Here is a 27,150-nt window from a genome sequence, read left to right as displayed (position 1 = left end):
TCTGTATGTTCCTCTTTAGGTTCCTTTGTAGGTTCCTCTCTACATTCATTTCTAGGTCTGTCATGATTGGCTTAAGAGACTTAACCCACATGCAGAACACCACTGGAAGCAGAGTAAAAGTTTAACAGAGTTTATTGATGGTTTTCACACAAAGAACATGAACTGGGTCAGGCACTGGTCCGGGACAGGATTCACTGATGTCTGCAGAGACGGATAGTTTGATTAGCCAGGCAGTCAGATGGTTTGTTGAATTAAGATTATTCAGCAGATACCTTGAAGAGGTCCAGACAGGTCTTTGTGAGAGAGGGAACCGGTTGGGTCCAGAGGCTGTTGGTTCAGCAGAGTGCTCAGCAGCAGCAGCGTCTAGCTTCTGACTTGTGAGTGGCAGACCTTGGTTTGAGATTCCAGCTCTTCCTTGAGAGCAGCAGGAGTCCAGATTGAGATCTTCAGGTTTGGCTCCTTTAGGCAGGCAGGCAGGTTTACAGGCAAAGCTCATCCAGAGCTTTAGGCTTAGACAGGTTTCCAAACTTGGTCAACACTGCGGCGTTGAAGGAAGGTCTGGCTGCTGCTTAAGTAGGAAGGTCTCCTGATGGGCTGATGAGCGTCAGGTGTGCTGGAGGGCTCCAGCCCAGGAGACCCACAGCGCACTCTGCTGGAGAAAGGTGGTGAATCTCCAGATCCCAACAAGGTCCCTCTCTAGGTCTCTCTCTAGGTCCCTCTCTAGGTCTCACCTAGGACCCTCTGTATGTTCCTCCTTTGTAGGTTCCCCTCTAGGGCGCTCCCTAGGTCCCTCGCTTGGTTCCTCTGTAGAACCCTCTCTAGGTCCGTCTCCAGGTTACTCTCTAGGCCCCTCTTTAGGCCCCTCTCTAGGTTCCTCTCTCGATTCCTCTTAGGGTCCCACTTTAGGTCCCTCTCTAGGTTCCCATCTAGATCCCTATTTAGGTTCCCCTCTAGATCCCTCTTTAGGTTCCTCTCTAGGTTACTCTATAGTTCCCCCTCTAGGTTCCTCTCTAGGTCCCTCTAGTTTCCTCTCTAGGTTCCTATTTAGGTTCTTCCTTAGGTTCCTCTCCAAGTCCCTCTCTAGGACTCTCTTTAGGTTCCTCTCTAGGCTACTCTTTTGTTTCCTCTCTAGGTTCTTCTCTAGGTCCCTCTCTAGGACTCTCTTTAGGTTCTTCTGTAGGTTCCTCTCCAAGTCCCTCTCTAGGACCCTCCTTAGGTTCCTCTCTAGGACCCTCTTTAGTTTCCTCTCTAGGTCCCTCTTTAGGTTCTTCTGTAGGTTCCTCTCCAAGTCCCTCTCTAGGACCCTCCTTAGGTTCCTCTCTAGGACCCTCTTTAGTTTCCTCTCTAGGTCCCTCTTTAGGTTCCTTTCTGTGTTCCTCTCTAGGTTCCTCTTAAGGTCCCTCTCTAGGTTCCTCTCTAGGTCCCTCTTTAGGTTCCTCTATTGGTTCCTCTCTAGGTTTAAATGCATTCAACACTTTTTAAACTAAGGCTTGTTTCAAACCATGACTTAATTTCCTGCCCTACTTCACATCATTCCTTCACATAAAATGTAGGGGCGTTTGTGTCTAAAACATTAGAAAACGTTAAATGTTCCAGGATGTTTGTGCAACTTTTCAGAACTCCTTAGAAAACTCTATTTTAAATGTTCTCCTCTTCCTTTTTCCATCATCTTTCTTTGAGTATATGACTACTAATATGAACAATCAGAGTTTGTGAAGAAGAAAACCTCAAAGATGTTCATGAATATTTAAATATGTAAAAATTGGACTCTTACCCTTCCATTTATGATCCATTCAGCACAGACATGGATGCCTCCTTAAGTATAAACAGATAACTGCTTGCCTGGTAACTCTATGCAGCAGTCATACAGCAGAAGAACGATTAAGATTCAGGAAATTCTAGCAGCTGTTGGGTTAAATCAGCTTCAGGAGATCTCAAGGAAAGAACTGGATTGTTCTAAGGAATGTTTTCTGTTCTAATGTGTTATCTGGTTTCTTTCCCAGATTAAGCCCAAGAAGAGGTTCAGGAACAGCGCTCCAGAGTGGGGAGCGTACTGCAACCTCAGTGATCTGGGTCAGTTTGTTCTCCGTCTTCTCACAGAACCTCAAGTCCTGGGATGTTAGAAAATGGGTGTGGTGTTTAAAAATGGCCTCTCTCTGCAGCTTTAACTGATACAGCTAACTTTGGACCTAAGTTTTCCCTCTTGCTAACAATATTAGCTGGTTTATGGTCCAACATAGGAAACGGAAATGACTGAACCCTGGTGGGATCCTTCCTCCAACTATTCATCACTTCTTCACTTATAGAGAAACATGAAAAGGAGTGGCAGCGTATTGGTTAGGGCATAGGGCTTGGAATCCTAAAGGTTGTGAGTTCAAAACCAACTCCCACAGACTGCCACTCTGGCTGTCTGAGCAAGACCCCCGATTGCTCCCGGGTGCTGCACTGTGGCAGCCCACTGCTCCCCAAAGGGGATGGGTTAAATGCAGAGAGTTATTTTCTCCATTGTGAGAATTAATTGAAAGTTTATTTATTTATTTAATTATAAAACAAACAAAATATATTTTTTTAAAAACAACAAAGGAGTGCTCCAAGACACTGTTCTCACACCCCTTTCATTTTACCACATACATTTCTCAGCGCTTCTTTAATGATGTCCTGCTAGCACCTTCTCCAAAAGCCTCATTTGATGTTTTCGACCAGGAAAGGCCGCAAAACATACAGGATAGACCCTGACGACTGACTATAGACATGAGTGACTAATATGAATAAGTGTGATTAATGGTCTGCTGAATATCAAATCATCTGAATCTCCTACCCTCCCCTGAAGGTTGAATCTAAGGTTCCTCCTTTGCCCCACATCCCATCCTACTCCACCGCTTCTCACATTATCCCTCTTTATCTAGAGCATTTAATTCCTACATGGAAAGTGTTGAGAAATTTCAAAGGACATTAAATTATTTTCATTCCTTTTGGATCCAATAAAATGCACCTTATATACGTTCAGATTATAGTTTTCAATGATATTCCTGATGGTTTGATTCTTATGGCTTCCAGCCAGGTAACAGGTGGGCACCTATAGTGCAGCCTCTCTGTGGAACGATAGGAGCCACATTGGGGAACAGAGGGAGAAAAAAAAGCATATTTCACACTTTATCCTTGACAGAATACAGTTTGAGATATCAAAAAAAGCCTCAGCACAAGAAAAGCACATGTAACACGAGACAGACATTTCAGCAGAGGATCACCTCGGAGGAGGAGTCACATGAAGTCAATCTGACATTTGAGACATTAGTTGTGTGTGTACGATGAGTGTGTTCAATTTGTCCATGAACGCTGTCCACAGGCCAGTGTCCTTGATGAGATGGAAGTTTATCAACAGTTCTGGGCGCAACCACAGATGTTCGCGGGTAGGGGAGGAGGGGAACAGTTCTTCTGTGCCCTTTCGCCATAACATCCATTGGAGACTTTGATGAGGTGGGGAGGCCGAATCCAGAATAGCACTTATTGTTTTGAGAGCAGGCTGCACGCGAATTTTCCATCAGCCTTGAGTATTTTCTTTCTGGCTCTATGGTGCGAGTCTAATATTCCAAATTGTTTGGCTTTTCCACCTTGAAGGGAGCGTGCACATCCAGGATATTATCACACCATTGAGTTCAACCATCGCAGCCAGCCTGCGTTAATTCGCACCCAGCTTACATCTCATCTCCCAATCTTGCTCGTTCACAGCCATTGTGAGGGCGTCAACCTCTGCCGGCAACTTGATCAGTGCCCAAATTGCCGCAGACATCCTCTGTAATTGTAGATACATCAGGCATCCTCCAAATCCAAACAGGAGAAATCCGATTATCATAAATCCAGAAATCCATATATCTTCGATATCCTCCACTCACAGCATTGTGAAGCACACCATCCTCCAAGCCTTCCAGGAGTCCATGGTGTATCCCACAAAGATGTCCCGGCAGGACAGAACAGGTCCCCTTTTCCCGGTCTTCCAGTTAAGGAAAATTTGATCAATTGGACTGAGAGACCAGCTGAGCAGATCCATTGTTTGGGTTTGGAAGACATGAAGAGAGAGCTCAGAAAAGACAGCAAAGCAGGGAGGTGCCGGAGCACTAGGAAAATGCGACCTCCTCCTTCAAGAGTCAGAACAGAAGTTCTAAAGTACTGAAACTGAAATCTCGGTTGCAATGTAAATTGTAGTTGAAAATAAAGTTGATTGATTCATTGATTGATTCATTGATTGACTTTCATGTCTCTCTGCAGGAGTTTACTGCATCGACCAGCGCCTCAGTTACCACCTGGAGCCGCCCTGCAGAGGTACAGCGTGGCGTGCACGGACCTCCTCACCACCTCCTCCTCCCTGCAGTTCCCACAGCCAGTGGCCGCTCCAGCTTGTGTTTAGGAACCTCTTGCATGAGTCTCTTGAGGTGTATTTGTGTCTCTGCAGGATAAAACTTCCCTCTGTCTTTTTCTAACCTTCATCACTTCCTGAACCCGAGGAAAACTTTTTCCCACACATGAGCTCTACTGTTCCTGCATCTTTTGTTCTGTGCTGCTGCTATCTGTCCGATGGGTCCTGTTGTTTTTTTTCCTAATTCTGAATAGTCTGATGTCCTGATCAATGGTTGCTATGGCAACCACAATGTACAGCTCCAATAATGAGAATATTGTGAAGATTTTGCATATTTTATGTCTCCCATAGATTTCATATGTTTATAAGACATGGAGTGAAATAGCTTTTAGACTTTTTTTCTTGTAATTCTGATGGCTGCAGCTCACAGAGAATGAAACCTAAAAATGTGTGTTTTAAGGAGAAATGTCAGCGTTATTAAAAAAAAAGTCCAGTTCTATGTACTTAGCATGGACGTCATTGGAGGGGGGACAAGAGGGAAATGTCCCCTGTATTTTTTCAAAAGTCAGTTTTGATCTCCTGCAATTTTTACTGTCCAAGAATATAGTTACGCTACAGTACACAGACAATCATCGAGCACCAGGACCAAGCGGAAAACCACAGCTCAAGCTGATGCCCGCTTCCCTGAGTTTAGACCACAAGCTCCTGATTGGCCGTCCATATTTTCTTGTGTGATTGGGTGTCACCACTGTCACTCCTCACTTTACAAACATCTGATGCGCCACTGAATCAGGTCTTTGATTGGACGGTCACAGTGCTGCTGAAGTCCTACGCGCTGCCGTAATCAGAACTGTAGGGTCGCAAGCATTTTTCTCTGCTTTCTGGTACGTTTTAGATTTTTTTAAATATCTTAAACCATCCAGGAATTACAGTCTTAGGGAAGCATGTGGGTCTGCAAACAGACGGTGAGGGAATCTGCTACTTTTAAATTTGGCATTTGTTCTTCACTTTGGTCATCTAATCTAGAAGGTTTATAATATCAGCTATATTAATTTACACAAATCTTTGAATTGGTTTAATGTGCGCGTGTTTGTGTGTTTGGTTATTAGACTTGCAGCCATGATTTTTGAGAAAAGAAAGAGACATAAAAGATTTTTTTTTAAAGTCAAAGGGTGAGATACATTAAAAAGAACTGTGTAACATCCATCCTAGAATACCTTCACTGGATCCATAAAGCAGCACATCCACTTCAAGATCCTCCTTCGCATGCTAAAGGTCTAAATTGTCAGGATTTGGTTGAGGTTTGAGGACCTAAAAGCAGAGGCGGAGAGGCTGAGGTGATTTCTTGCAGTTTAATGGAAAAATACAGGTAACAGAGGCAGCAATCCAAAAATCCAACAAAAAATGTTAACAAAACAAAAACCATGTTGACATTAGGGGAAAACGAGCAAGAGGAGCCAGGGAGAGACGAGGTAAGAAGACAACAGTGACGAGGAACTACCGGCAATAAGGAACAAGCATAGACTGACAGCAGAGGGAGAGTATATATACACGGCTGACTGAACAAAGGCAGGGCTAACGAACTGATAAGGAGCAGGTGTGAGTGGAGATAATGAGGAAGCCAAGGAAAAAGGAACAAACACAAGAAAAAAACCCGAGAACTAAAATATATCTAGAAACACAAAGTAGGAAATAAACCAATGAAACACATGGATCAAAGTTAAACAAAGTAAGACCGTGCAATAAATAACCTTGTAAAGTATATTCTTTTTATTAAAAGTGCAGATAAATCAATGTGTTATTGTGATATATTATTATTATTAGTGTAATTTTATACATTCAAGATCATAATAATTGTAAGTGTGTTTTTATTCTACATAGATTGTTGCACGTCATACATCCATATATTTTGTTAGCAGAGGAATAGCAGAGATGTAAGAGAAAGTGTCTGAAAGAAACACAGAAGAACTACTAGAAAACACGTTTAACTTATATATAAGAGTTATATTCCATATATTTGCCTGATTTGCTGCATCAATGGATCAAAGGAGATGTATCTGTGGTTCTGAGGTGGAACAAAAGTCCAGCTTGCTTCTGCTCTGAAGTCTCGTCTTCCTCTGGACAATGCTTTTGTTAGATTGTCTGTGGGTTTCTGGTCAGTCCGGTTTTTCTGGCCGATCAAACACAGTACCACCACAGTCATTGGACCACCGTCGGTACCTATGGCGGTTTGGGCTTGTACCAACACCTGGACCAGAACCAGGAGATGACAGGGAACCCAAACCATCTCTGACTGGAACTCATAAAACCTGAATTCTGGGACTCTTGGATTCCTAACTTATCCAGACTCTGGGACCCTGGTATCCACAAAAGAAAGACTTTCAGAGTAAGAGTCCAGTTCAGGTGAGAAACTATTAGCCCATGTGTTGGATCTGGTTTGTGCAGCACGGTTCTTGATGTTCTGACTCCAGTCCCAGATCCTTCCTAGAGGAGGCTGGCTGCCGTTAACCCTGTGGTTGTGCATTCACAACAGATGGGAACGCAGCGAAAGGTTTCCGTGTTGTCCAGATCTAAGGCACGATCAGGAACGTAGTAAAGGTCAACGATGCAAACGCAGCTTTCCAGTGATATGGATGCTGTACATTACATGAAAGAGTGAAAGGTGCAGTGGATGTGCAGATGGAGTATTAACCAATCAGGGACTGGATGTGGTTGTGACGTAGGGAGATGGAACGTAGCGGAAAACAGGCTTCTTCAGTCAAAGACCTGATCCCCCCCTGCTGCGGCTCCTCATACTGGTTCGTGAACTGACTGAAGTCCCGCTGGAAGTCAACATCCAGCTGTAGCTGAAAAGCTTTTTTTTTTTAGATTATTCTACATTTCTGTTCTATTAAAATTTAGGTTTTCTTTATCTGTAAGCCATAATAATCAGAATTACAGGAATTAAAGGTCTGCATTCTGTGTGATAAATCTCTATATGTCTGTATGTCCTTCTGCAGTGGATTATGAGGTCGTGAAAATTTTTACAATGTTTTGTTTTGGGGCAAAATGTTTCCTTTCAGAAGATTTGTTGCTTTAAATGGTCTCCATGATGCAGTGATGGTGGTTAGTTCATTAAGGATGAAGAAAACTCCAGGCGGGGTTTTTACTTTGCTGATTGTCCGTCTCGTTCATCTAACCATGAAGTTCCTCTGCAGCAGATCTTCAGAGTCTTCAGGGCAGTTTATGACCTCTGTTGCTTCTTGTGTTTTCAGACTACATGAAGGGTTCCTTGTCCAGCACCTGCTCCCTGAACAGCGAGAACCCGTACGCCATCATCAACGACCATCCAGTTCTGTGCAAACATTCAGAGAGCAGCTATGTGGAGATGAAGTCACCGGTGCATCATGAACACTGCTGCTCCTCCGCCATCATCAGCAGCAGCAGCAGTGTTCCCACCAAGAACGTCTATGACATGGGTGGGTTTAGACAGACCCTCCTCTTATTGATCGTCAGTTTATGTCATGATCTTTGCTTTGCTACTCCTCACACTGTTAAAAGAAATGTGCTGCTTGGTAAGAAACAGTTTACCAAGGCCATTGGCCGGAAGGCATGAAAACAAAGACCACTGTTGTTTACAAACAGCCATGAAAGCTGAAAGGCTCACAGGAAGTTCAACTTTACCAAACTTAGGTTAGCATTTCAGTCCCTTTCACAGATTTTTCAAACTCATACAGTAGTAGCCATTCAAAATGTCCCTACTTTCCTGGCCCTTGGCTGGTCCTTGGTAGCCTCGTGAGACCATCCTGATCTCGCAAGCTTTCAAGGTTTCACTCGCAGATCAGTCTGGAGACTCTCCGTTAAAGAAAATTTGGAGCTGTTCACTAAACAAACGTCCAATCAGCGTTGGCTTTGAGGCGGGTTGAGGTGTGACGCAACGAGAAGCGCGATAGTTCAGTCTAAAGAACATGGCGGCTTCAGCCGATGAAACTAGCGTTAGCGTGGCTATCGAGCAAGTTTTATCGGAATTACAGAGTATTTCTTCACTGAAAGAAGAGCAAAACACTGCTCTGGAGGCTTTTCTCAGAGGAAAAGATGTTTTTGCTCTTCTCCCGACTGGTTTTGGCAAGAGCAGCCTGGCTTGTGGTTGTGTTTTCATCGTCGCTCTGTTAGAACATCATATGCTTCGTTGATCTGATTGGTTTATTTGGCCCGTCTATCACCAACATAGGCCAATCAGCTAACCAGTATTTTCGCCCCTTCCCAAAATTACTTAAACGGAAGGTTTCCAGATGGATATGCGGAGCAAATCCATCTGGCGGAGTCAGGTTAGGTCCTGGACTAGTCCCCTACAATTCCTTTTTAAGCATCTAAAATATTATTTCTGTCATGATTTGTTGACATTAAGACCTAAAGAGAAGCGTCCTCTGCTAGCCTGATAGACCAGACCAAATGTGAGATTAAAAGTGTAATTTAGTCTGGCCCCGATGAATGACACATCGGAAGACTGTTGATGAGAACAACCCGTTGTCTTTCAAACCGCTGTTTGTGCCTATTGGCCAACGCTCTGACCAATGAGCACAACTGACCGTGATGTAGCGTGACAGAAAGCTGTTGGGGAGTGTAAACAAACAGCCTATCGGTAAAACGGTGAATACGTATTTCTTAAAACAGAATGAACGTAGAGCCTTTTCCTGCTCACGTTTCAACGAAAACCCCAAGTCTAATCCTTCCAAAACTGACTCCAAAGCTCAGTCAAACGAGAACTGTTCAATATTTGTTGCCATCTTCCTTGTTGTGCTTTCTCCAGTGTTGCACAGCTTTGTCGTCACACCCTCAAAATCCCCCCTGCTTTGCATCCAAAAATTCAAAACACATCTCTGCGTTGTGATTGGCCTGCCAGTTCTAGGGTCTGGGGCATAGATCGAGGCTAGACCACTCGCAGGCAAAAATGATTTTGGCCGCTGGTGGGTGGGGCTAGTTTACTAGGCTAGTCATCTCCTGGTCAGACCCTGTAATCCAGTAAAACGGTGGCGTCAGAGTAAAAATGATGCACACCCAGGAGAAGGCCAGAGGCTGAAAGTTAGAGGGGATTTTGCTGCCATTCTGCTGGCTTCTGACTGGGAAGGGCCATTTTGAATGGCTGCTACTGTAGTTTACACAAAAAAAATCGTGTTAATTCCACTAAGTTGTCTAATTGTTGGAGTTTAGAGATATGTTTAAGGTTTTCGGGTCTTACTCCTGCCTCTGAGTCAAGGGTTCTGCTGCTTCTTAATTTAGCTTTGGACAAATCAAAGTTACGTCTGCGTTGATATTAACAGATAACCAGATCCAAAGAGGTGATTTAGCTATACAACAGAAGGGTCCCTAGCAGTGAACCTTGAGGAACTCCAGAACCAATTTACCAATATGAATGTCTCTTTTTAAATAGTTATAAAGTGACCTTATGATGATCAGATGTAAACACTTCTTTGCTTGTTTCTTTGTCAACAAGTCAGTTAGTTTTTCCAAAATAAGCAAAGCTGAGTGTATTTAATGAGCTTCATGAGGATTTGTTTCAGCCAGTAAAAGGAATCCCTGTAATTTATCAGCCTGCTGTTCTCGTCACTCTGAGAGGCCAGTTATTTATATCAGTTTGAGAAAACTGCATTACAAGCTGAAGTCCAGCAGATGGGGGTCATAACAAACAACTGGTTTTACTGGTTGCTGCTCTGTCCATCAGCAGAGCCGTGTAGAAACACTACCCGGGCTTTACAAAACTGAAACAGGATGGAAAAGTGGATTTGTCACACTGTTTCTGTCTGCCTGCCAGTAGAAAACAGTGATGCTGTGGGCTCGTTTCCCCTCCTGTTCCCCTGGAAGGAGGGGGTCACCATAGCAACCATAGACTCAGCTTTTTAGGAATTGGTTACAGAAAGCAGTGAATGTAAATTAAATGATTTGTGTCTTTAGATACGGATACAGTCTACAAGCAGGAACTAAATCTGACTCATTCTATTTATCATCCTCTGTTTTCCTACCATTTGGAAATTACTTCAGTAAAGTTGTTTTTCTTCTCCTTCATACTAAAAATGTTTAGTTTTAGTTGTTTCTCTAAGGTAATTTGGATTTTTATTTACTTTTATTTTTTTATCCATCCATTAGAGCCGACTATCAGCATCATCCCCGGACTGCTTCCCGGTTACTCCCAGAGCCCGTACGACCTTCCCAGGAACAGCCACATCCCGAGCCACTACGACCTGCTGCCGGTCCGGCCCAGTCCGTCCCACAGCCACAGCCCCCCCCTGCCAGGGAGCCCGACCAGCTCACTGCTCTGAGCCCCACGACCGGGACGCTCCCAGTTCCCTCACAACCAGAAACTCTATGGATCCAGGATCCAGGGCCGTGGGACTCTGGACCTCTGTTCTTAGAGCAGATCTGTTATTTATGAAATCATCCGTGGGTCAGCGTCAGACCTCTGCTGCTATTTTATCACCATAAAATATACAAACAATCAATTTTGTACATTGTCATCTTGACCAGAACTTTCCAGACAGGGAAAGAACGGATGCACATGTGTGGATCCTTTCGGGAACACAGATCCATGGTTTTCCAGGTTAAAGGAACTGTAGGAAAAGGTTGCTTGGAAAAAATCTCTCTTCAGTGAGGAACGTCTCAACGGTTCTTGGTCCTGCCAGGTCTTGACAGTGTAGAGGATGAAACCTGGTGTAAAGTTCTGATATTTTTACATCCAGTTTCATATTTCCTGTTTAAACAGCTCAAGATCCCACAAAGGAAAACATTTTCTATTTTTATCTTCTGTAGACTGTGTGGACTATACTTATATTGTTGTGCTTTTTCTCTATTGTGTTGAGCTTAATTCTCCTGCATGCCGAAGAAAGAAATAGAAAAATAGTGAGAAAAGTCAGATAGTTTGTTTTTTTTTATTAATGTTTTGGTTTCATATGTGACTCCTTGTAGTAACAGCTTTAACCTGGAGGAGGAGCTACAAATAAAATCCCTCCAGTTCTTCTCCAAGTTTAGATTCCAAACTACTTAGTTAGGATTGTTTTCCAGAAACAGAAAACAAAGGTGGGAACATTTTCACATTTGCAGACAGATCATAAAGCTGGTCATAAAGAAAGCTCAGGTGGTTTCAGGAAGTCCTGTCCCAAGGGGAGCCGCTGCACACCATTCCAATTATCAATAGACCCAAACGGTGCTGGATCAGTAGACCGAGTCCAAACAAGTCAGGTGGATAAGTTTTAGATAATCACCCATCTTTAAATTGCTGTTTAAGGTGGAATGATTTCTATTCTCCTGGAAATGATCTAACTTTCCTCAAAATGAACCGGCTGAAGGAGCTCAGACATCTGAGAAAACCCAGGAGTCAGAATTCCTTCTTTGGATCCTTCATGAAAAAATTTGATATTAATGTCTGGGTGAAATTTTTTTTTTCCATAATTAATCTCAACCCCTTCATATTAAAATCCAAGATTGATTTAAACCACATGAAGGAGGTTTCCTGCAAACATACAAGCCAGGATGAGGAACCTACTACAGGGATTATACAGGAATGAGTAACTCTAATTTAATGCTTTTTAATGCTCTTACAAATAATTTTGATGCCATGAACAATTATCCATGACCCATAACATAGCAAAATCCTTTGTCATGTTTACCGTCTACAGGCTGCAGCCATGTCCTGAATTCTTTCTTTTCCAGCCACTTTTGTTGAAATTTGCATTTTCCATTCCCTAGCTTTTTCTCTGCCTCAAGTTCTTTTCCAAACATAAGGCTTTACAATCAACTGGAAGCATCCCGTGCAAACATGCAGAACCAGTTATACACTGGAAAAAATGGAAATCTAGATAAGTCACTTTTTCTTAAAATAAGTGTATTTTTTTCTTGAATTAAGGAAATAAGAGATATATTGTCAATGGAACCAAACTATTTAGATGTAATATAAGAAAAAACAACTGCATTGTTTTATTTCAAGTGCATATTATCTTAAGAGTAAAAATACTCAATCCACACTGGAAAAAAAATCGAAATCTAGAGAAGTTGTTTTTTCTTAAAATTTGTGTATTTGTTCTTGGATTGAGGAGGTAAAAGAGAGATTTTGCAAATGGAACAAGACAATTTACACTTACAAGAAGTAAACATAATTGCATTGTCTTATTTCAGGTGCATTTTATCTAGTTTTCTTATTTTAAGAGCAAAATACTCATTCCATTGGCAAACTATCTCATTCACCTATTCAAATTAAGGGTAAATACACTTACTTATTTCTAGGTCATTTTTCCAGTGCATCTGCAATATATTAGGAAATGTTTTTAATAAAGTATTTTAAATGCCACTATAAGCACATTTAATGAATTTTAATGGCAATTAAAAAGCATTGAAAAAAATCATTTGACTTACTGATTAATGACCGGCTGAAACCCTGTACTAATCAAGAAGAACAGAAATTAGGTTGGTTTAAAAAAAATAATTCTCTTGATCCAAAAGTGGGAGTTTGACCCCCAAAAAATTCAGAAATTCTTTTACCAACTGATACAAATCATATTTTCCTTAACATCCCATTTGTATTATAGGAACATCTGGAAGCACCAGAAGAACTAAGTTTAGAATAAAAAGGAGCCTAAGCACTCAGCCTTGAGGCACTCCAAAGCTACTCGGTTATCTTGCTGGAGGTGTTTAGAACTGAAGATGTCTAAATTCAGCGGTGGCAATAACACATGACAATCAGATGGTGACTCTTATTCTTATTATTTCCTGTTTGGTTCCTTTTCTTGTTCCTTCATCTGACAGAAATGTTTGAACAGATGTATTGACTGCATTGAATCCCAGTTCCTAACCTGAATAAAGTCGGCCTTACTCAGGGGGAAGTGATGTCATGAGTTCAGTTTTATACAAGAACACAAATTTGTTGATGAGATGTGTCAGTCATCAGTGTAGGAGTGCATTCCGGGTAATGATTCACCTCCCAGAAACAAAGCATCCGTATGAAGGAAGCTGAACTGCAGCTCTGAGCAGATCTAAGAGAAGAACAGGAAAACTCCAGCTGGAAGTCCTCTCAGCTATGGATCCTCACTGCAGGAAACACCAAACTCTGGTGAGATGTGATGTGAGTAAATGAACCAAACTGAGATCCTAACAAGGTTTATGACTGGTGCGCTTTATTAAGATAAACTGATAACTTAAGATATAGACATAATTGTACAATTCATTGGTCTGTACAAAACATAAAACCATTCATTTTGACCCTCGCTCACGTTTCACCGTCCGACTTCCTTTGAAATGACATTTCACTCGTGTTTCAATGAAATTACAGTCAATTACAGAATATAGTAAAAAAAAAAAAAAAACGGTTTAAAAAAAAACAACGAGGACAGAGAACCGTGGCGGAACAGGATCAGAACTCGGACCAAAGGAATCAGCTCGTCCAGAGAGGCTGCCCTCTACCACTAAACACACACACTCCGGATTTAAACTACAAGCAGGACGCAGTCAGGGGGTCAGAGCTGGAAACAAACGGCACCCCGTCGGAGCGTCGCCTTCATGCTTCCAGCGGATGGAATGGGTATGTTCGCTACGTAAGGCGGTACGACAGAAAGCCATGCATCGTGTCGAAGTCAGAGGCAGCGCGGTGTACGTAGGCTTCATGTGCAGGCGACGCCAGGAGGCGGGAAAATGAGATGGGGAGAAGGTAGCTCCATCAATCCACCTCAGATTGATTCCTTTGCTTTCCAGAAAGCTCCTCGGCTTCAGGCAGTGGTTCAATAACAGTGGTTCTCATTCTATAAGTGCAGAAAACAAATCGAACTCTAAAGAAAAGCAGGTGGGGTTAATATTCAGTGCAAGATTCAGACGCTTGGTGCTCATGAAGTCCAGCCTGTGAGGCTCCGCTCTAGCCCTACATGCAACGCAGAATGAGCTGCAACAATCAGTCTAACATAACAGCGGATCAAAGGAATGTCATTCAGGAATATTAGCGTTTCAGTCCTTCATTCGCTTTAGAAGTGCTTGAACAGGGGATCCAAGGAGCCTGTGCTGTTTCTGCATAGTTGGAGTCAGAAATGGGACAAAATGACGTGTTTTACTGAAAGTTGGTGAAGGACAGCCTGATGCGTCTTCTATGTCCCACCGCTAGGCTAGGCTAAGCTAGGCTAGGCTAGAACTGCTTAGATCAGATCAGATTCAACGGTGTGACGTTTCTGCAGCACGGGCGCTCGGTTCGTCCACTAAAGAGGAGGGGGCGGGACTAATAGGACGGGGAAAGCTGGGATAGACGTGAAACAAACATGAAGCAGAAATCATCAGAAGCACAGAGCTGGAAGAAAAAGAATCACATTCATATTTAAGACATTTCAGTGACATGTCAGCGCATCTACAGTAATGGAATCTATGGTGATATGAATGCCTGCTGTCCTGCAGTAGCCTAAAGACAGGAGGGGGAGGGGGGGAGGAAAGGGGAGGGGTGAAAGAGTTCAGGTCGCAGGATTGAATCTGCGGCTCGATCTTTCTACGCCGAGGCAGTCTGTTCGGGACGGGGGGAGGAAGGGAGAGGAGGGGGGGAGGTAGCAGCAGATCCAACGCCGGGCTAGATGTTCTGACAGCACTGCATCTTTGGTTTGTTCTCGGTGGGCTGCACCTGGATGTTGACCACGTTGTTGCTAGGCGACATGTCGCTTTCCTGGCGCTCCGACATCTGCTTCTGGGAGACGATACGGTAGATCTCTGATGGAGGAGGAGGAGAAACGTTACATTCAGTGATGTTTGGATTGGAAAAGTCACTGAAAAGGAGAATGAAATCATTTCACAGCTAACATTTAATAAAACCATCAAAGTGCTTCTAATCTACGGCGCTAACCAGAAAAACTAACTTTCATTTCCATTCATCTGGACCGAGAAATAAAAGAAACTTTATACCAACAAAAAGTAGCATTCAAGCATATGGATGGAAAGTTGAGTGGAGGGAAGACATGAGGACTGGGAACCAAACTCCAAACAGACGATGCGTTAAACTTGAGGTGAGTCGATCAATCAGCTACTGATCATAATCGGACAATTTTACCCATCAGCTATATAGGCCCCGCCTCTTTCCTTCACACTGCAGCAGTAAATCCTAAACACTGACTTTGCTGCTTTGAGAGAAATAGGAAGGTTGAGTCCAACGGGAGAAATTCCTCGGAGGTGAAGCACGTCTAAACTCATCAACGCAACGTGACGTCTAAAAACCAGCAACAACACAGAGCGTGATGGGTTATAGAGGCTCACAGCAGAAACAAAGAACAAGTCAGACAGCAGGTAAAGCGACGCTACACTTTCCTCCATGAGAGCGAGAAACAACCTGGAAAATGATTTCATTAGTCGTCTGAAGGAGCTCTTCTTCCTCCTCTTCCTCCCCGAGTTCTGCACCATTACTCTGATTAAAAACGCGGGGAGCCAGGAGGAGGAGGAGGTGCAGGAACCTAAGCAACCATTGATTTAGTAACTTAAGATTCTTAATTTGAAGGAAACTTTGAAGCCTTCTGTCAATTTGACATTTTTTAATATCAGCAGTTTTGTGATATTAACTGTTATTTATACCTGTAACAGTTTTCAGGGTTTCTAATTCCTCCTTTTGACTGAATATTTCCAGCAAGTTTCTTTTTTTTTTTTTTATTAGCTGATTATAGGATCCAATGGCCAGTTGGAGCATAGATCCAAACCCTACCAGCCAATCCGTGTGATCGGCATCAGGAGCAAAAATCCTGATTGGAGCATCCTAATTAGGGGTGTGCAAAATAATCGTCATGATGATGCATCGTGATTCTAATTTTCGTGATCTACTGCATCGATTCTTGATGCCAAGTATCGATTATTAATTTAAAAAAATTAATAAATGAAATTGCATGAATGGTTGGCGAACATCAGCCAAAAACAAGTGTAATACAACTTCCAGTCCAGTAGATGTCGCTGCGGATGTGTTGACGCACGCTGCCTTGTGTCACAAGCATTTCCGGCCGCGGGATACTGCGCCGAGTCATTCAAAAACAAAACATGGAGGAGAAAATATTGCAATGCATCGCAATAATTCAAGTATTGTCATGCATCGTGATAGAATCGCATCGTGGCCTGTGAATCGTGATTCGAATTGAATCGTGACTTCTTTGGCAATACCCACCCCTAATCCTAATGTTAAATAACTCCAGTCTTACCTGGATACAGAGTCGGAACGTTGCTAAGGGTCCAAAGTCCTGTTTTCAAACAAAAAAAAACTTTTTATAGATCATCTGGTCCCAGAGTCTGAAAGGGGAAACCAGAATCAAACCCTTTAAAGGTCCAGAATCAAACCGTTTAAAGGTCCAGTGTGAGGTAAGGTGGGTTCTAGGTCTTCTGCTGGGTTTTCTTCTGCTAAGAGGCTTGATGGAGATGCTGCTGTCCCCTTCCAGTCGGGCCTGGTACCAACCGGCCCAGAGTTACACCACAGTGGTTCCTAGCTGATTACATGAAGAAGATGAAGATGGAGGGCATAACCAGAGCTTCCTGAACACCTCATCAGAGCGCCTACTTCCTGTTATCTGGATGTTGGTTCCTCCCCCTAAACCCAAACAGCTCGCCTGAATCCTTCCTCTGACATCAAGCAGCGGCAGGTTTAATATCCTAACAGGCAGAAGGTCCAATCAGCAGCTCCTGTTTATGATCTCCGCCATGTTTACACGCCCCGCCCCCGCAGAGATAAGCTGGGCGGCAGCAGCTCATCATAAAGGAATGTCTGAGTTAACTCCGCCCAACAGGCTCATAAAGGCGGCCTCTGATAAGGAAACCGGTGGAGCAGCGTTCAGAGCTCACCTGTCAGGATGGTCTGGAAGGCCGTCTCAACGTTGGTGGAGTCCAGAGCCGACGTCTCCAGGAAGGACAAGCCGTTCTTCTCTGTGGAGGACAGGGAGACATGAAACATCAGCATTCCAGACAGACGCTCTGAGAACTGACGGCTTCCGATCCGCTGCACCGACCGGCGAACGCCCGGGCCTCGTCGGTGGGGACGGCCCGCAGGTGGCGCAGGTCGCTCTTGTTTCCCACCAGCATGATGACGATGTTGCTGTCGGCATGGTCCCTCAGCTCCTTCAGCCAGCGCTCCACGTTCTCGTACGTCAGGTGTTTGGCGATGTCGTAGACCAGCAGCGCTCCGACGGCGCCACGATAATACCTGCAGCACAAGCGTCACAATGAAGGACACCCATCATCATCATCGTTGTTACAAGAACGTCTCCACTCACGCTGAGGTGATGGCGCGGTAGCGCTCCTGGCCCGCCGTATCCCAGATCTGGGCCTTCACCGTCTTACCGTCCACCTGGATGCTGCGCGTGGCAAACTCCACCCCGATGGTGCTCTTACTCTCCAGGTTGAACTCGTTGCGGGTGAAGCGGGACAGCAGGTTACTCTTCCCGACCCCGGAGTCTCCGATGAGGACCACTGAGGACATAAAAGGATTCAGGTTATTCTGTTAACTCCGTTTGGATCAAACTCGATCCACTTGTTTCAGAATCAGCATCCAGACAAAAAACTAACTGGAGGGAATAAATGTGCTTCCAGTCTTTGAGTCAGGATGACTGGATGCCAAAGGAATCCTGGATGAAGGACTGAGCTGCATTTCATCACAAACCAGCTTTCTGTAGGTTAAAGTTCACATTTCTCAGATATCAGCTTATCTAAACATTCAGACTCTCATCAGCTTTGAGCCACAAACGGGTCAAGCTGCGTTTCTATGGGAACCAAACCAGAACTTTATAGTGTTAGAATCGAAGCTCGTCTCTCAGTTTACCAACTTTGCCAGGACTAAACGATGATTTTCCTCTTGTGTGAAACCAGAACAAGGAGCCTGATATGGATCTTGGAGCAGAACCAGGAGCTGCTGCTAACATTGCATCTCAAGGTTTGCCTAAGAATTCCCCAGATAGACGGACATGAAAGCTGCAGCCCAAAAAGGCCACATCTATGTGTTCTCCTGCTGCACATCACCGAACAGATCGGACCCGATCGGACCGGATCAGACCAGACTGGACCCGATCCGACCGGATTGGACCAGCCCGGACCAGATCCGACCGGATCTGACCAGACTGGACCCGATCGGACCAGAAAGGCAGGGAAACCTAAACATTCTTCTAATGTCACTGAATTCCTGACGTGTTAAAACCAACAAACATCAGAGCAGCACTGATGATGATGATGATGTATTTAAGATCAGGAGTAAAACTCCACACAAACATCCTGATCTAATGATTTCCATGGTCACACAAATAATCACTAAACAAACAAGATTTCAATTCTTAGACGATGGTTTGATTTTTACAGTCATCCAATAATTTTAAAAGACGATACTATGGGGTTGGCTCATCTCCAGGCCTTCCAGCAGTACTTGAACGCACCGTAGAGGTTCATCTGGAAAACCTCCTCCAATCTGCTTCCTGGATCTGGTTCTGCCAGTCAGCTTTCCTCCTCTGCATCCTCACATAAACCCTCCTCTTCTCCGACAGCAGGACTTCCCAAAGCTTTTACCATAGAACTCCACACCATAGATCCACGCATCATGTTCCGGTTTTCTGACAGAATGTTTGCTCAGCAGATCATTCAGCTCTAACTCTCAGGCCAAAAGGATTTAGTAGAGCTTTAGCAGAGTTGGGGATCTCCTTCATAGTCCCCTCGCTGTAGATATCAGACCCCTTCACCTCATTCTTCCTGATCTCATCACTAAACTAGAAAGTTGGAGCGTAGATCTAAAAGTGAACCTAGAACATCACCTGGAAACTTGGCTGCTTCTTCTCAACATCATCAAAGCAAACTTTGTTACCTGCATTATCTTTTCATTTCTGCGTCTTTAATTGATCTTACAAGTTTATAATAGCTCAATCTTTTTCTAGGGATTCTCTCATTTTTGGCGGCCTAGTGGTTAGCGCACAGAGCTTGGAATCCAGAGGTTCTGAGTTTGAGTCCCACTCCCACAGACTGCCACTCTGGGTCCCTGAGCAAGACCCTTAACCCCACACTTCTCCCCAAACGGCACACAGTGGCAGCCCACTGCTCTCCAAGGGGATGGGTTAAATGCAGAGGGTTGATTCTTCTTCTTCTATTTTGGTGCAGCGTGTTGGTTTGAACACAACTAAAAAACTAAAGATGAAAAATTAAACACACCCCTTCACCTTCTTTATATGTAGTGTTTTACAAACTAACAAACTTTAATGCTTTTATAGATTTTAGGTGATAAAGGAAACGTTACTGAAATTGTTTTCAAAATTGTGATGTCTTAAATAGACTTTATCGTCTGCAAACACGGCGGTCATGTTTAAAACTTGCGAAATTGTCTTAGAAGCAGAACTTTCTCCCTGATCAGGGTTTATTCAGGAATGAGTAACTCTAATTTAATGCTTTTTAATGCTCTAAGAAATAAATTTAATGCCTTAAACGACACTTGGAATGTCTGCCGTTCTCTAGCTTTTTCTCTGCCTTGAGCTTGTTTTCCCAACATACGGCTTTACGATCAACTGTAAGGAGTTCTGCAGAACCAGTTATATTAGTATAAGATATTGTTTTTATAAACTTTTTTTTTCAATAAAGCATTTTAAATGCTCAATATAAAAAATTATAATGTAATGCCTTTTAAGGATTTTTAATGACCCGCAGAAACCCTGCTCCATCTGCTGGGCTCCCTGGTTTCCTCCAGTGTTCTCTAAACCAGGCGTCTTCAATGTTTTACAGTCCAAGGACCTCAAAACTGAGGGTGAGATGAAGCAGGGACCTCCAAATTATTTATATTGTATTAAATTGTGTTATGTCAAACTGTTCCTATTAGGGATGGAACGGTTTATGAAAACCATCCGAACCGTTCGGTTCGACTGTCTCGGTTCGGTTCGCGTGTGTTGCGTTCGGTTCATGCGCTGCTTCTTTTTCTCATAGGCGAAGCGTGTACACTCCAGAGCAGAAGGTGGCGGTACTGCGACCAAAGCCAACCACCAGTAGTAAACAAGAAGAAGAAGAAGCGAAGCAGCATAGCCGGGTGTAGCAGAAAAAAATCAGTTGTTGTGGAGAATTGTGTGGGTATGGCGAGTGGGAAAGAACAGGAGTTGGAAGACGCGTCAGCAGCACTTTATAGGTCTGCTGTGTGGGACCGCTTTGCATTCAGAGTGACCTACGATGACGGCGGAAAGAAAGTTGTGGATAAAAGTGCAACAGTGTACAAGCATTGTGCAACATGTTTTGTTTATGCTAACAGCAACATGACCAACATGTCATGCTAACCCCGAAATCCCTCATACTCCGTCAGCGCTCCGCCCCGCTGCGCTCCAGACCGCCTGCTCAAAGCAAAGCCTACAGACTCCGCTGTGGCTCCCGTCCGCTCCGCTCTGAGTTCCTTGGAGATCGTAGAGGGCATGCGCCAGATGATTAAATTCAAAGCAGGAAAACATACGGAAATGATCCAGGGTTTCTGCGGATCATTAAAAATAATTACAATTTTTTTGGATTTTTTATTTAATTTCATTTTTTTTTTAATTCATAAATTTTTATAATTTTTATTATTTTTCGGTGTAACAATAAACATATACCGAACCGAACCAAAAACCGTGACCACGAAACCGTGAACCGAACCGTGGATTTTGTGAACCGTTCCAACCTTAGTTCCTATAGTCACTCTATTACAGATGGAGTAATGGAATGAAAGTAAATTTTCCTTGGGATTATTAAAGTATTTCTGATTCTGATTCCTGGTTGATGGGACAGGTGTTGTGAATGAAACGGTGCCCAGCTTGAAAGAGCTCCTGTGTGTCGCTGAATGTTTGCATTGATGACTGAAAGACATCTTCTGCCTCCATTTATCTGTTTTGCTACAGAGTGTTGAATTCATGTTAATGTGGATTTAAAATTTTTTTCAATTAGTGGGGCCGGGTATTTTTGCCAAAGTCCTGAATCAATTCGATTTTGATTCATACAGTTCTAAATCGATTAATTTCGATTCGATCTGTTTTTACAATAACGAAAGCGGTTCAACTGTGTTTCAAAATACTTGTGTATTTTATTTTTTCCTGTCAAATTAAACACCAAATGCAAATAGTAAATCAGACCATTTAAACTTGAGATGTGAACAAAAGTGCAAACTTGTTTGTGAAAAGCGAAAAAGTGAAGCCTCACTCGAGCAAGCAGATGTGACACGGCGGGGACACGGCAGACATTAATGAGCTGCATTATCTTCAATGCACAAACCATATTTGCAGCACTGTCTGTAACAATTACAGGGTGTTTGCTAGTCAGCCCCCATTTGTTAATGTCTTCAGTCAACCTATAGGCTATATACACGCGTCACTATAAAACTAATCGATCTCATTCCCTAGACGTCAATTTTGCAAAAATGTAAAGGAATCGATTCAAAATCAATTTTTTTTTTACCCAGCCGTATTAATTAGTGGGAAAAATGCAGGGGGGGATATAAAAAAAATTGTAATCAATCAAAACTTTCTCGACCCCCATGCAGCACCTCTGCGGACCCCTCGGGGGTCGCGGATGCCCTGTTGAAGACCTCTATGGCTGGAAACAGAACAGGACGATTAATCAGAACAGATCAGTCATCATGTTAGGGTCTCCTCCAGATTATTATACAAACAAACAGTTATTGACTAAATGTCATCAAGTTACACTAATTGGACTTATACACGATTTTGTAACATTATTGGATCATGACAAAAAAAAATTCAAGGGGTGTGGAGACTTTTACAAAGCAAATATTTAATTTTAGTGAAGTGTTGAGATTAGCAGCTGTTAGCTACCCGGTGTTGTTTTTAAAACAATGAATCTCTGCTTTTTGTTCTTAAACATCAGCTGGAGCTTGAATCCGTTCCGGCCCCCAGCTTCTCCTCTACGCCCAGGACCGAGCTCTGATGTGGGGCCCGTTAAAAACACCAGCTGGCTGCTCGCAGTATGATAACGGTTCTAGGTGTGTCCCACTGCCAGCCTGCTAACCACAGCTAACCGCTAACACGAACCCAGAACCTTCGGGTCAGAACCCAACATGGCTCCTGTAGCCGGATCACAGAGGACCCGGGGTGTCTGTCACACACCGATGAACTGCTCTGACCCGGCTGAAGGTCCAATCAGGTTCCGACACCCAAACGAATCACAAAGAAAGGCTTGTTGCGCTAGCTGTCTGTTAGCCTTTAAGATAACAGCGACAGAAAGACGCCCTACCTTTGAATAGATAGTCATACTCATCGTCTCTGGTGCCCATCGTGTTAACAAGACGCGGTTAGTCCAATATTTGATTCTTTATTAAATAAAAATCAGGAATATTTCTGACTCTCCAACGGGAATCTGTTTGGAATCTGGACGTTCCTGCCGTCTTCTTCTTCGCTAGAGGCCAGTAGGAGGATAAAGACTCTGACACCTGGTGGTCAGATGAGTGAACTGCCTGTGGTGAGCCACTGAAGACATTGGTGCTCACGAATGTATTGTCATTTTTTCTACACTTTGTTGACAAAATTCAGTTTATTTATATAGTGCCAATTCACAACACATGTAATCTCAAGGCAATTTACAGTCAAACTGATTCAAAGTTTTCTTCTTCTAAGGAAAACCAGTTGATTGCATCGACTCATTGACTCAAATACAATCCCTCATACTAAGCATGCTTGTAGCGACAGTGGAGAGGAAAATATTCCCTTTTAAAAGTAAGAAACCTCCAGCAGAGCCAGGCTCAGTGTGAGCGGCCCTCTGCTGAGGCCGACTGGGGTTCAAGGAGACAGAAGCAGAGATACAAAAGGCAACTGTAAAAGGCGGCCCCATCCAGGAAACACACAGCCAGGCAGACGAGCTCCGATCCAGCTCCCATGTCAGAGGATGAAGAGAGCACATCCAGTTAGTCACAGTCAGAGAAACAGGGCTACACTGAAAAACAGGCCAATCTGCAACATCTTTAAAAAAGGTGTTAATGGCAGCTGCACAGCTGATATTTCTCTCCAGGATGGAGTCACAGCCAAACAGGAACGGATGAAGCTACCGTACTATGAGAAAAAGCAGAGAGAGTAGGATAATAGAGATAGAGTGAAGCAGAATGATGAAATAGGGGTCCCTGTGTCCTCCAGCAGTCTAAGCATATAGCAGCATAACTATAGAGATAGCTCAGTTTAATCTGAGCCACTCTAACTATAAGCTTTAACAAAAAGGAAAGTTTTAAGCCTAGCCTTAAAAGTAGACATGATGTCTGCACCCTGACAATAAAAGTTGTCTATGGGCCGGATCTATCAAAGGTTTGCGTGTATAAAAACGTGAGCTATTTCACTGCGCACGCTAAAAAATGTACAAACTGATCTATCAACAGCGTGCTAAAAGGATTTGGTCTTTAAAACGTGCTAAATAGCACCTCTTATCCATTTAGTACTTTTTCTGCAATGAATATGCAATATGGGGCGTTTACACGCAAAAGTGCGTCTTGTGGGAGGAGAACATGTAAATATATTAATTTAGCACTCGCAAAGTGATTTATCAAACCTGAAAGCAATTTTGCTAACGGTATCTGAATCTATATTTAACACGTTTCAAAAGAAGGTGCAAATGGTCTGTATGCGTAATTGCGCACACATGGCAGCGGTTATTGTCGCAAGAAGGAGACATGGAAATGAAGCAAGGAGACGCAGAGAACGCATTTTTTCACTCCGTGTGAATATTTTTGGAATGAACGAGGAAACGATCATCAAAACATATCGTTTATCCAGCATTGCCATTTTGGAGCTGTTGGGGGAACTGCGAATGGATTTGGAGCCAGCCACAAGGAGGACCCACGCAATACCAGATATCACAAAACTCCTTGCAACATTGCACTTTTTTGCATCTGGGATCTCCCAATCTCGTTTTTCAGAAGTGCTGTCCGACGTTCTAAATGCCATGTCGCCCTGACGCCCTACCGGAGAACCCCGACACCCTGCGCCTGTGGAGCAACATGCCAATGCAGTCATCTTATCCACAGTCACTTCTTGTGAGCCATTTGGTATGTGCATTTTTCTACAGGCCGATACAAAACACCTGTTTTTTTTTTTTTGTTTTTTTTTTCTTAACTGCGGTGTATATATATATATATATATATATATATATATATATATATATATATATATATATATATATATATATATATATATATATATATATATATATATATATATATATATATATATATATATATTTGGAGGGGGTGGTGTCACTGTAAGATTAAAATTTCTTAATGCAGTAGTTTGCACAAACTACAAACTACTTTGCCGCAAACCACAAAACGCGCAAAACCATCATTTAAATAGGGCGTCTCCAACAGTTTTGCACCTGCCACCAGTTACGCAATCGCTCTTGTTAAATCACCCGCAAACCATGGTCCAGCCCCTCGCGCAAAATTCCAGTTTTCGAGCGCAAATTACTGCACGCAAAATTGGATCTTGATAAATCCGGCCCTAAGTCTTTTTAACACTTTTTTTATTCTAATTACAGACCTGAAAACAGCTAAATTGATATTCTCCAAAAGTGTTGATGTCTTTATTTTATTCTATTTAAAAAAAAAAAATTGGACACCGTAATAATGGCAGCAGCAGTCAAACTGGTTCTGATTCGTGAGCACCAGCGTTTTCATTGACTCACCACACACAGTTCACTCATCACCTGGACCTCAACATCTTGTTGGATTTATTATCTTTTTCCACAATCACTCATCTGAGTGGAAGTGTTGGTCTAGTGGGTTAGAGCAGAGCGCTTGTTCTCTGAGAAGGTTGCAAGTACCCCGTTCAATCCCCACAGCCTGACCTTTAACCCCACACTGCTCCCCAAGGGGATGGGTTAAATGCAGAGGTAAATTTCTCCAATGTGAGATCAATAAAGTTACATTTTTATTATTATTATTATTATTATATCATTTTCTGTCCAATAGAAGAACTATAATCATTTCAGATACTCCAGCAGACAGCTCTCTCCTTCCAGACAGATCCAACGTCTATAAAGGTCTGTTAACTGCAGACTCAGTCACAGAGTAGGACAATAATCTCATTAATAACAGGATACATTTTATAACAACTTTAGTTTCTTTCATGTTTATTTTTACATTCAAGGAAACTGAAAAACCTCACTGAAATTCTTTTACTTTCTGATAAAAACAGAGAAATGAAACTTTCCAAATAGAAATAAACGAATAAAGAGAGAAGATTTTAAAAATACAAAGTAGGCTGAATAAGTGGTGAGCTTTTGGGCCTCAGGTTACAGTGCATCACTGAACTACATCACTACAAGCATGCTTAGTGTGGGGGATTGTATTTGAGTCAATGAGTCAATGCAATCAACTGGTTTTCCTTAGATAGAAAACTTTGTATCAATTTGATCTGGTTGAACTGTAAAGTGCCTTGAGATGACATGTGTTGTGAATTTGGCGCTATATAAATAAACTGAATTGAATTGAATTGAACAAAAGATCCAATAACAATGTCAATAACAGGCACAACTTTCTCTTTTATCAACATTTCTATGTCCTTTTCTCTTAGTTAAGGGTCAAAAACACTTAAATGATAAACATATATTTTATGAAGCAGGTATTTGGTCTCATGGACCAGATAGCTCAGTTAAAAATAGCCATAATGATGCCAAGACAGTATCAGTACACTGGAAAAACTATCTAGAAATAAGTTACAATTTCCTAAACTAACTGTATTTACCCTTAATTTGAATATGTAGGTAAATTAGACAGTTTGCCAGTGGAATGAGTATTTTTACTCTTAAAATAATTAGATAATATGCAAGTAAAATAAGATAATGCAATTGTGTTTTCTTATTTTAAAGGAATAGTACACCCAAAACATGATTAGCCTTCATTTTCTACTCACCCCCATGCTGAACAACACTCTGGAGTACTTTTTTGATATCTCAAATGCATCTGGAGATCTGGGAGACTTCTTGCTGTCTGCTGACATTCAAATAATGGAGGTCTATGGCGCCCGAGACAGAAAGGTCCACAAAAGTCCACAAAAACTTGTCAATATTCCTCCATACTGCTCGTCCAATGTAATCCAAGTGTCCTGAGTGGGTAGCATCCAGAATTTACTCGAAACGAAGTCATTTAGAACGTTTTAGAGCCTAAACAGTAGTGTATAGGATTTCCTAATAGCGCCCCCATGCGCGCTCACGATTCTACGGAAGCCGGCAGACCAAACCAGCGCATTCAGCTCGGCAAAGAACTCATGCTCTTCCTCAACACTGAAGTCCTCAGACATTTTTCTTTCGTTGTTTCTTTCTTTGCACAGGTAAACAGCACATTTCTTCTTCTACGCTTGCATTATCGGCAGACCAGACGCTGAATGCGCACTTCCTTCCGGTTTGGTCTGCCGGCTTCCGTAGAATCGTGAGCGCGCATGGGGGCGCTATTAGGAAATCCTATACACTACTGTTTATGCTCTAAAAACATTCTAAATGACTTCGTTTCGAGTAAATTCTGGATGCTACCCACTCAGGACACTTGGATTACATTGGACGAGCAGTATGGAGGAATATTGACACGTTTTTGTGGACTTTTATGGACCTTTCTGTCTCGGGCGCCATGGACCTCCATTATTTGAATGTCAGCAGACAGCAAGAAGCCTCCCAGATCTCCAGATGCATTTGAGATATCAAAAAAGTACTCCAGAGTGTTGTTCAGCATGGAGGTGAGTAGAAAATGAAGGCTAATCATGTTTTGGGTGTACTATTCCTTTAAGTATAGATAGTCTTGTTCCATTAAAAAAATATCTCTTTTACATCTTCAATCCAAGAACAATCAAACTTATTTTAATAAAAAATTAGTTATC

The 27,150-nt window shown here is 42.7% G+C and overlaps 2 protein-coding genes across 4 annotated transcripts in view; one reads left to right on the top strand and one right to left on the bottom strand.

Annotated features, from left to right (window-relative positions):
• LOC119797687 (multiple epidermal growth factor-like domains protein 11) overlaps positions 1–11,421 on the top strand; it is a 196,484-nt gene extending 185,063 nt beyond the window's left edge. For 2 of the 3 annotated variants that reach the window (XM_038306857.1, XM_038306856.1), the window contains exons 22-25: positions 2,004–2,073; positions 4,267–4,320; positions 7,609–7,812; positions 10,478–11,421. In XM_038306857.1, coding sequence (XP_038162785.1) covers positions 2,004–2,073; positions 4,267–4,320; positions 7,609–7,812; positions 10,478–10,650 — 501 coding nt within the window. In that variant the 3' untranslated portion in view covers positions 10,651–11,421. The remainder of the gene's footprint in view (positions 1–2,003; positions 2,074–4,266; positions 4,321–7,608; positions 7,813–10,477) is intronic. The other variant, XM_038306858.1, reaches the window with a different exon arrangement.
• Positions 11,422–13,473: 2,052 nt separating this feature from the next.
• rab11a (RAB11a, member RAS oncogene family) lies at positions 13,474–22,713 on the bottom strand. The gene is made up of 5 exons (XM_038306866.1): positions 22,535–22,713; positions 17,581–17,776; positions 17,317–17,510; positions 17,153–17,233; positions 13,474–15,055 (listed from the first exon to the last, which is right to left on the bottom strand). The coding sequence occupies exons 1-5, from the start codon at positions 22,572–22,574 to the stop codon at positions 14,919–14,921; spliced, it is 648 nt and encodes a 215-aa protein (XP_038162794.1). The 5' UTR covers positions 22,575–22,713; the 3' UTR covers positions 13,474–14,918.
• Positions 22,714–27,150: the final 4,437 nt, after the last annotated feature.

The sequence above is a fragment of the Cyprinodon tularosa genome, unplaced genomic scaffold (genome assembly GCF_016077235.1).
Source record: "Cyprinodon tularosa strain WSP-4 unplaced genomic scaffold, ASM1607723v1 ctg595, whole genome shotgun sequence".
NCBI lineage: Eukaryota > Metazoa > Chordata > Actinopteri > Cyprinodontiformes > Cyprinodontidae > Cyprinodon > Cyprinodon tularosa.
The sequence above is the reverse complement of the archived record's forward strand: the minus strand, read 5'-3'. Positions and strand labels throughout refer to the sequence as shown.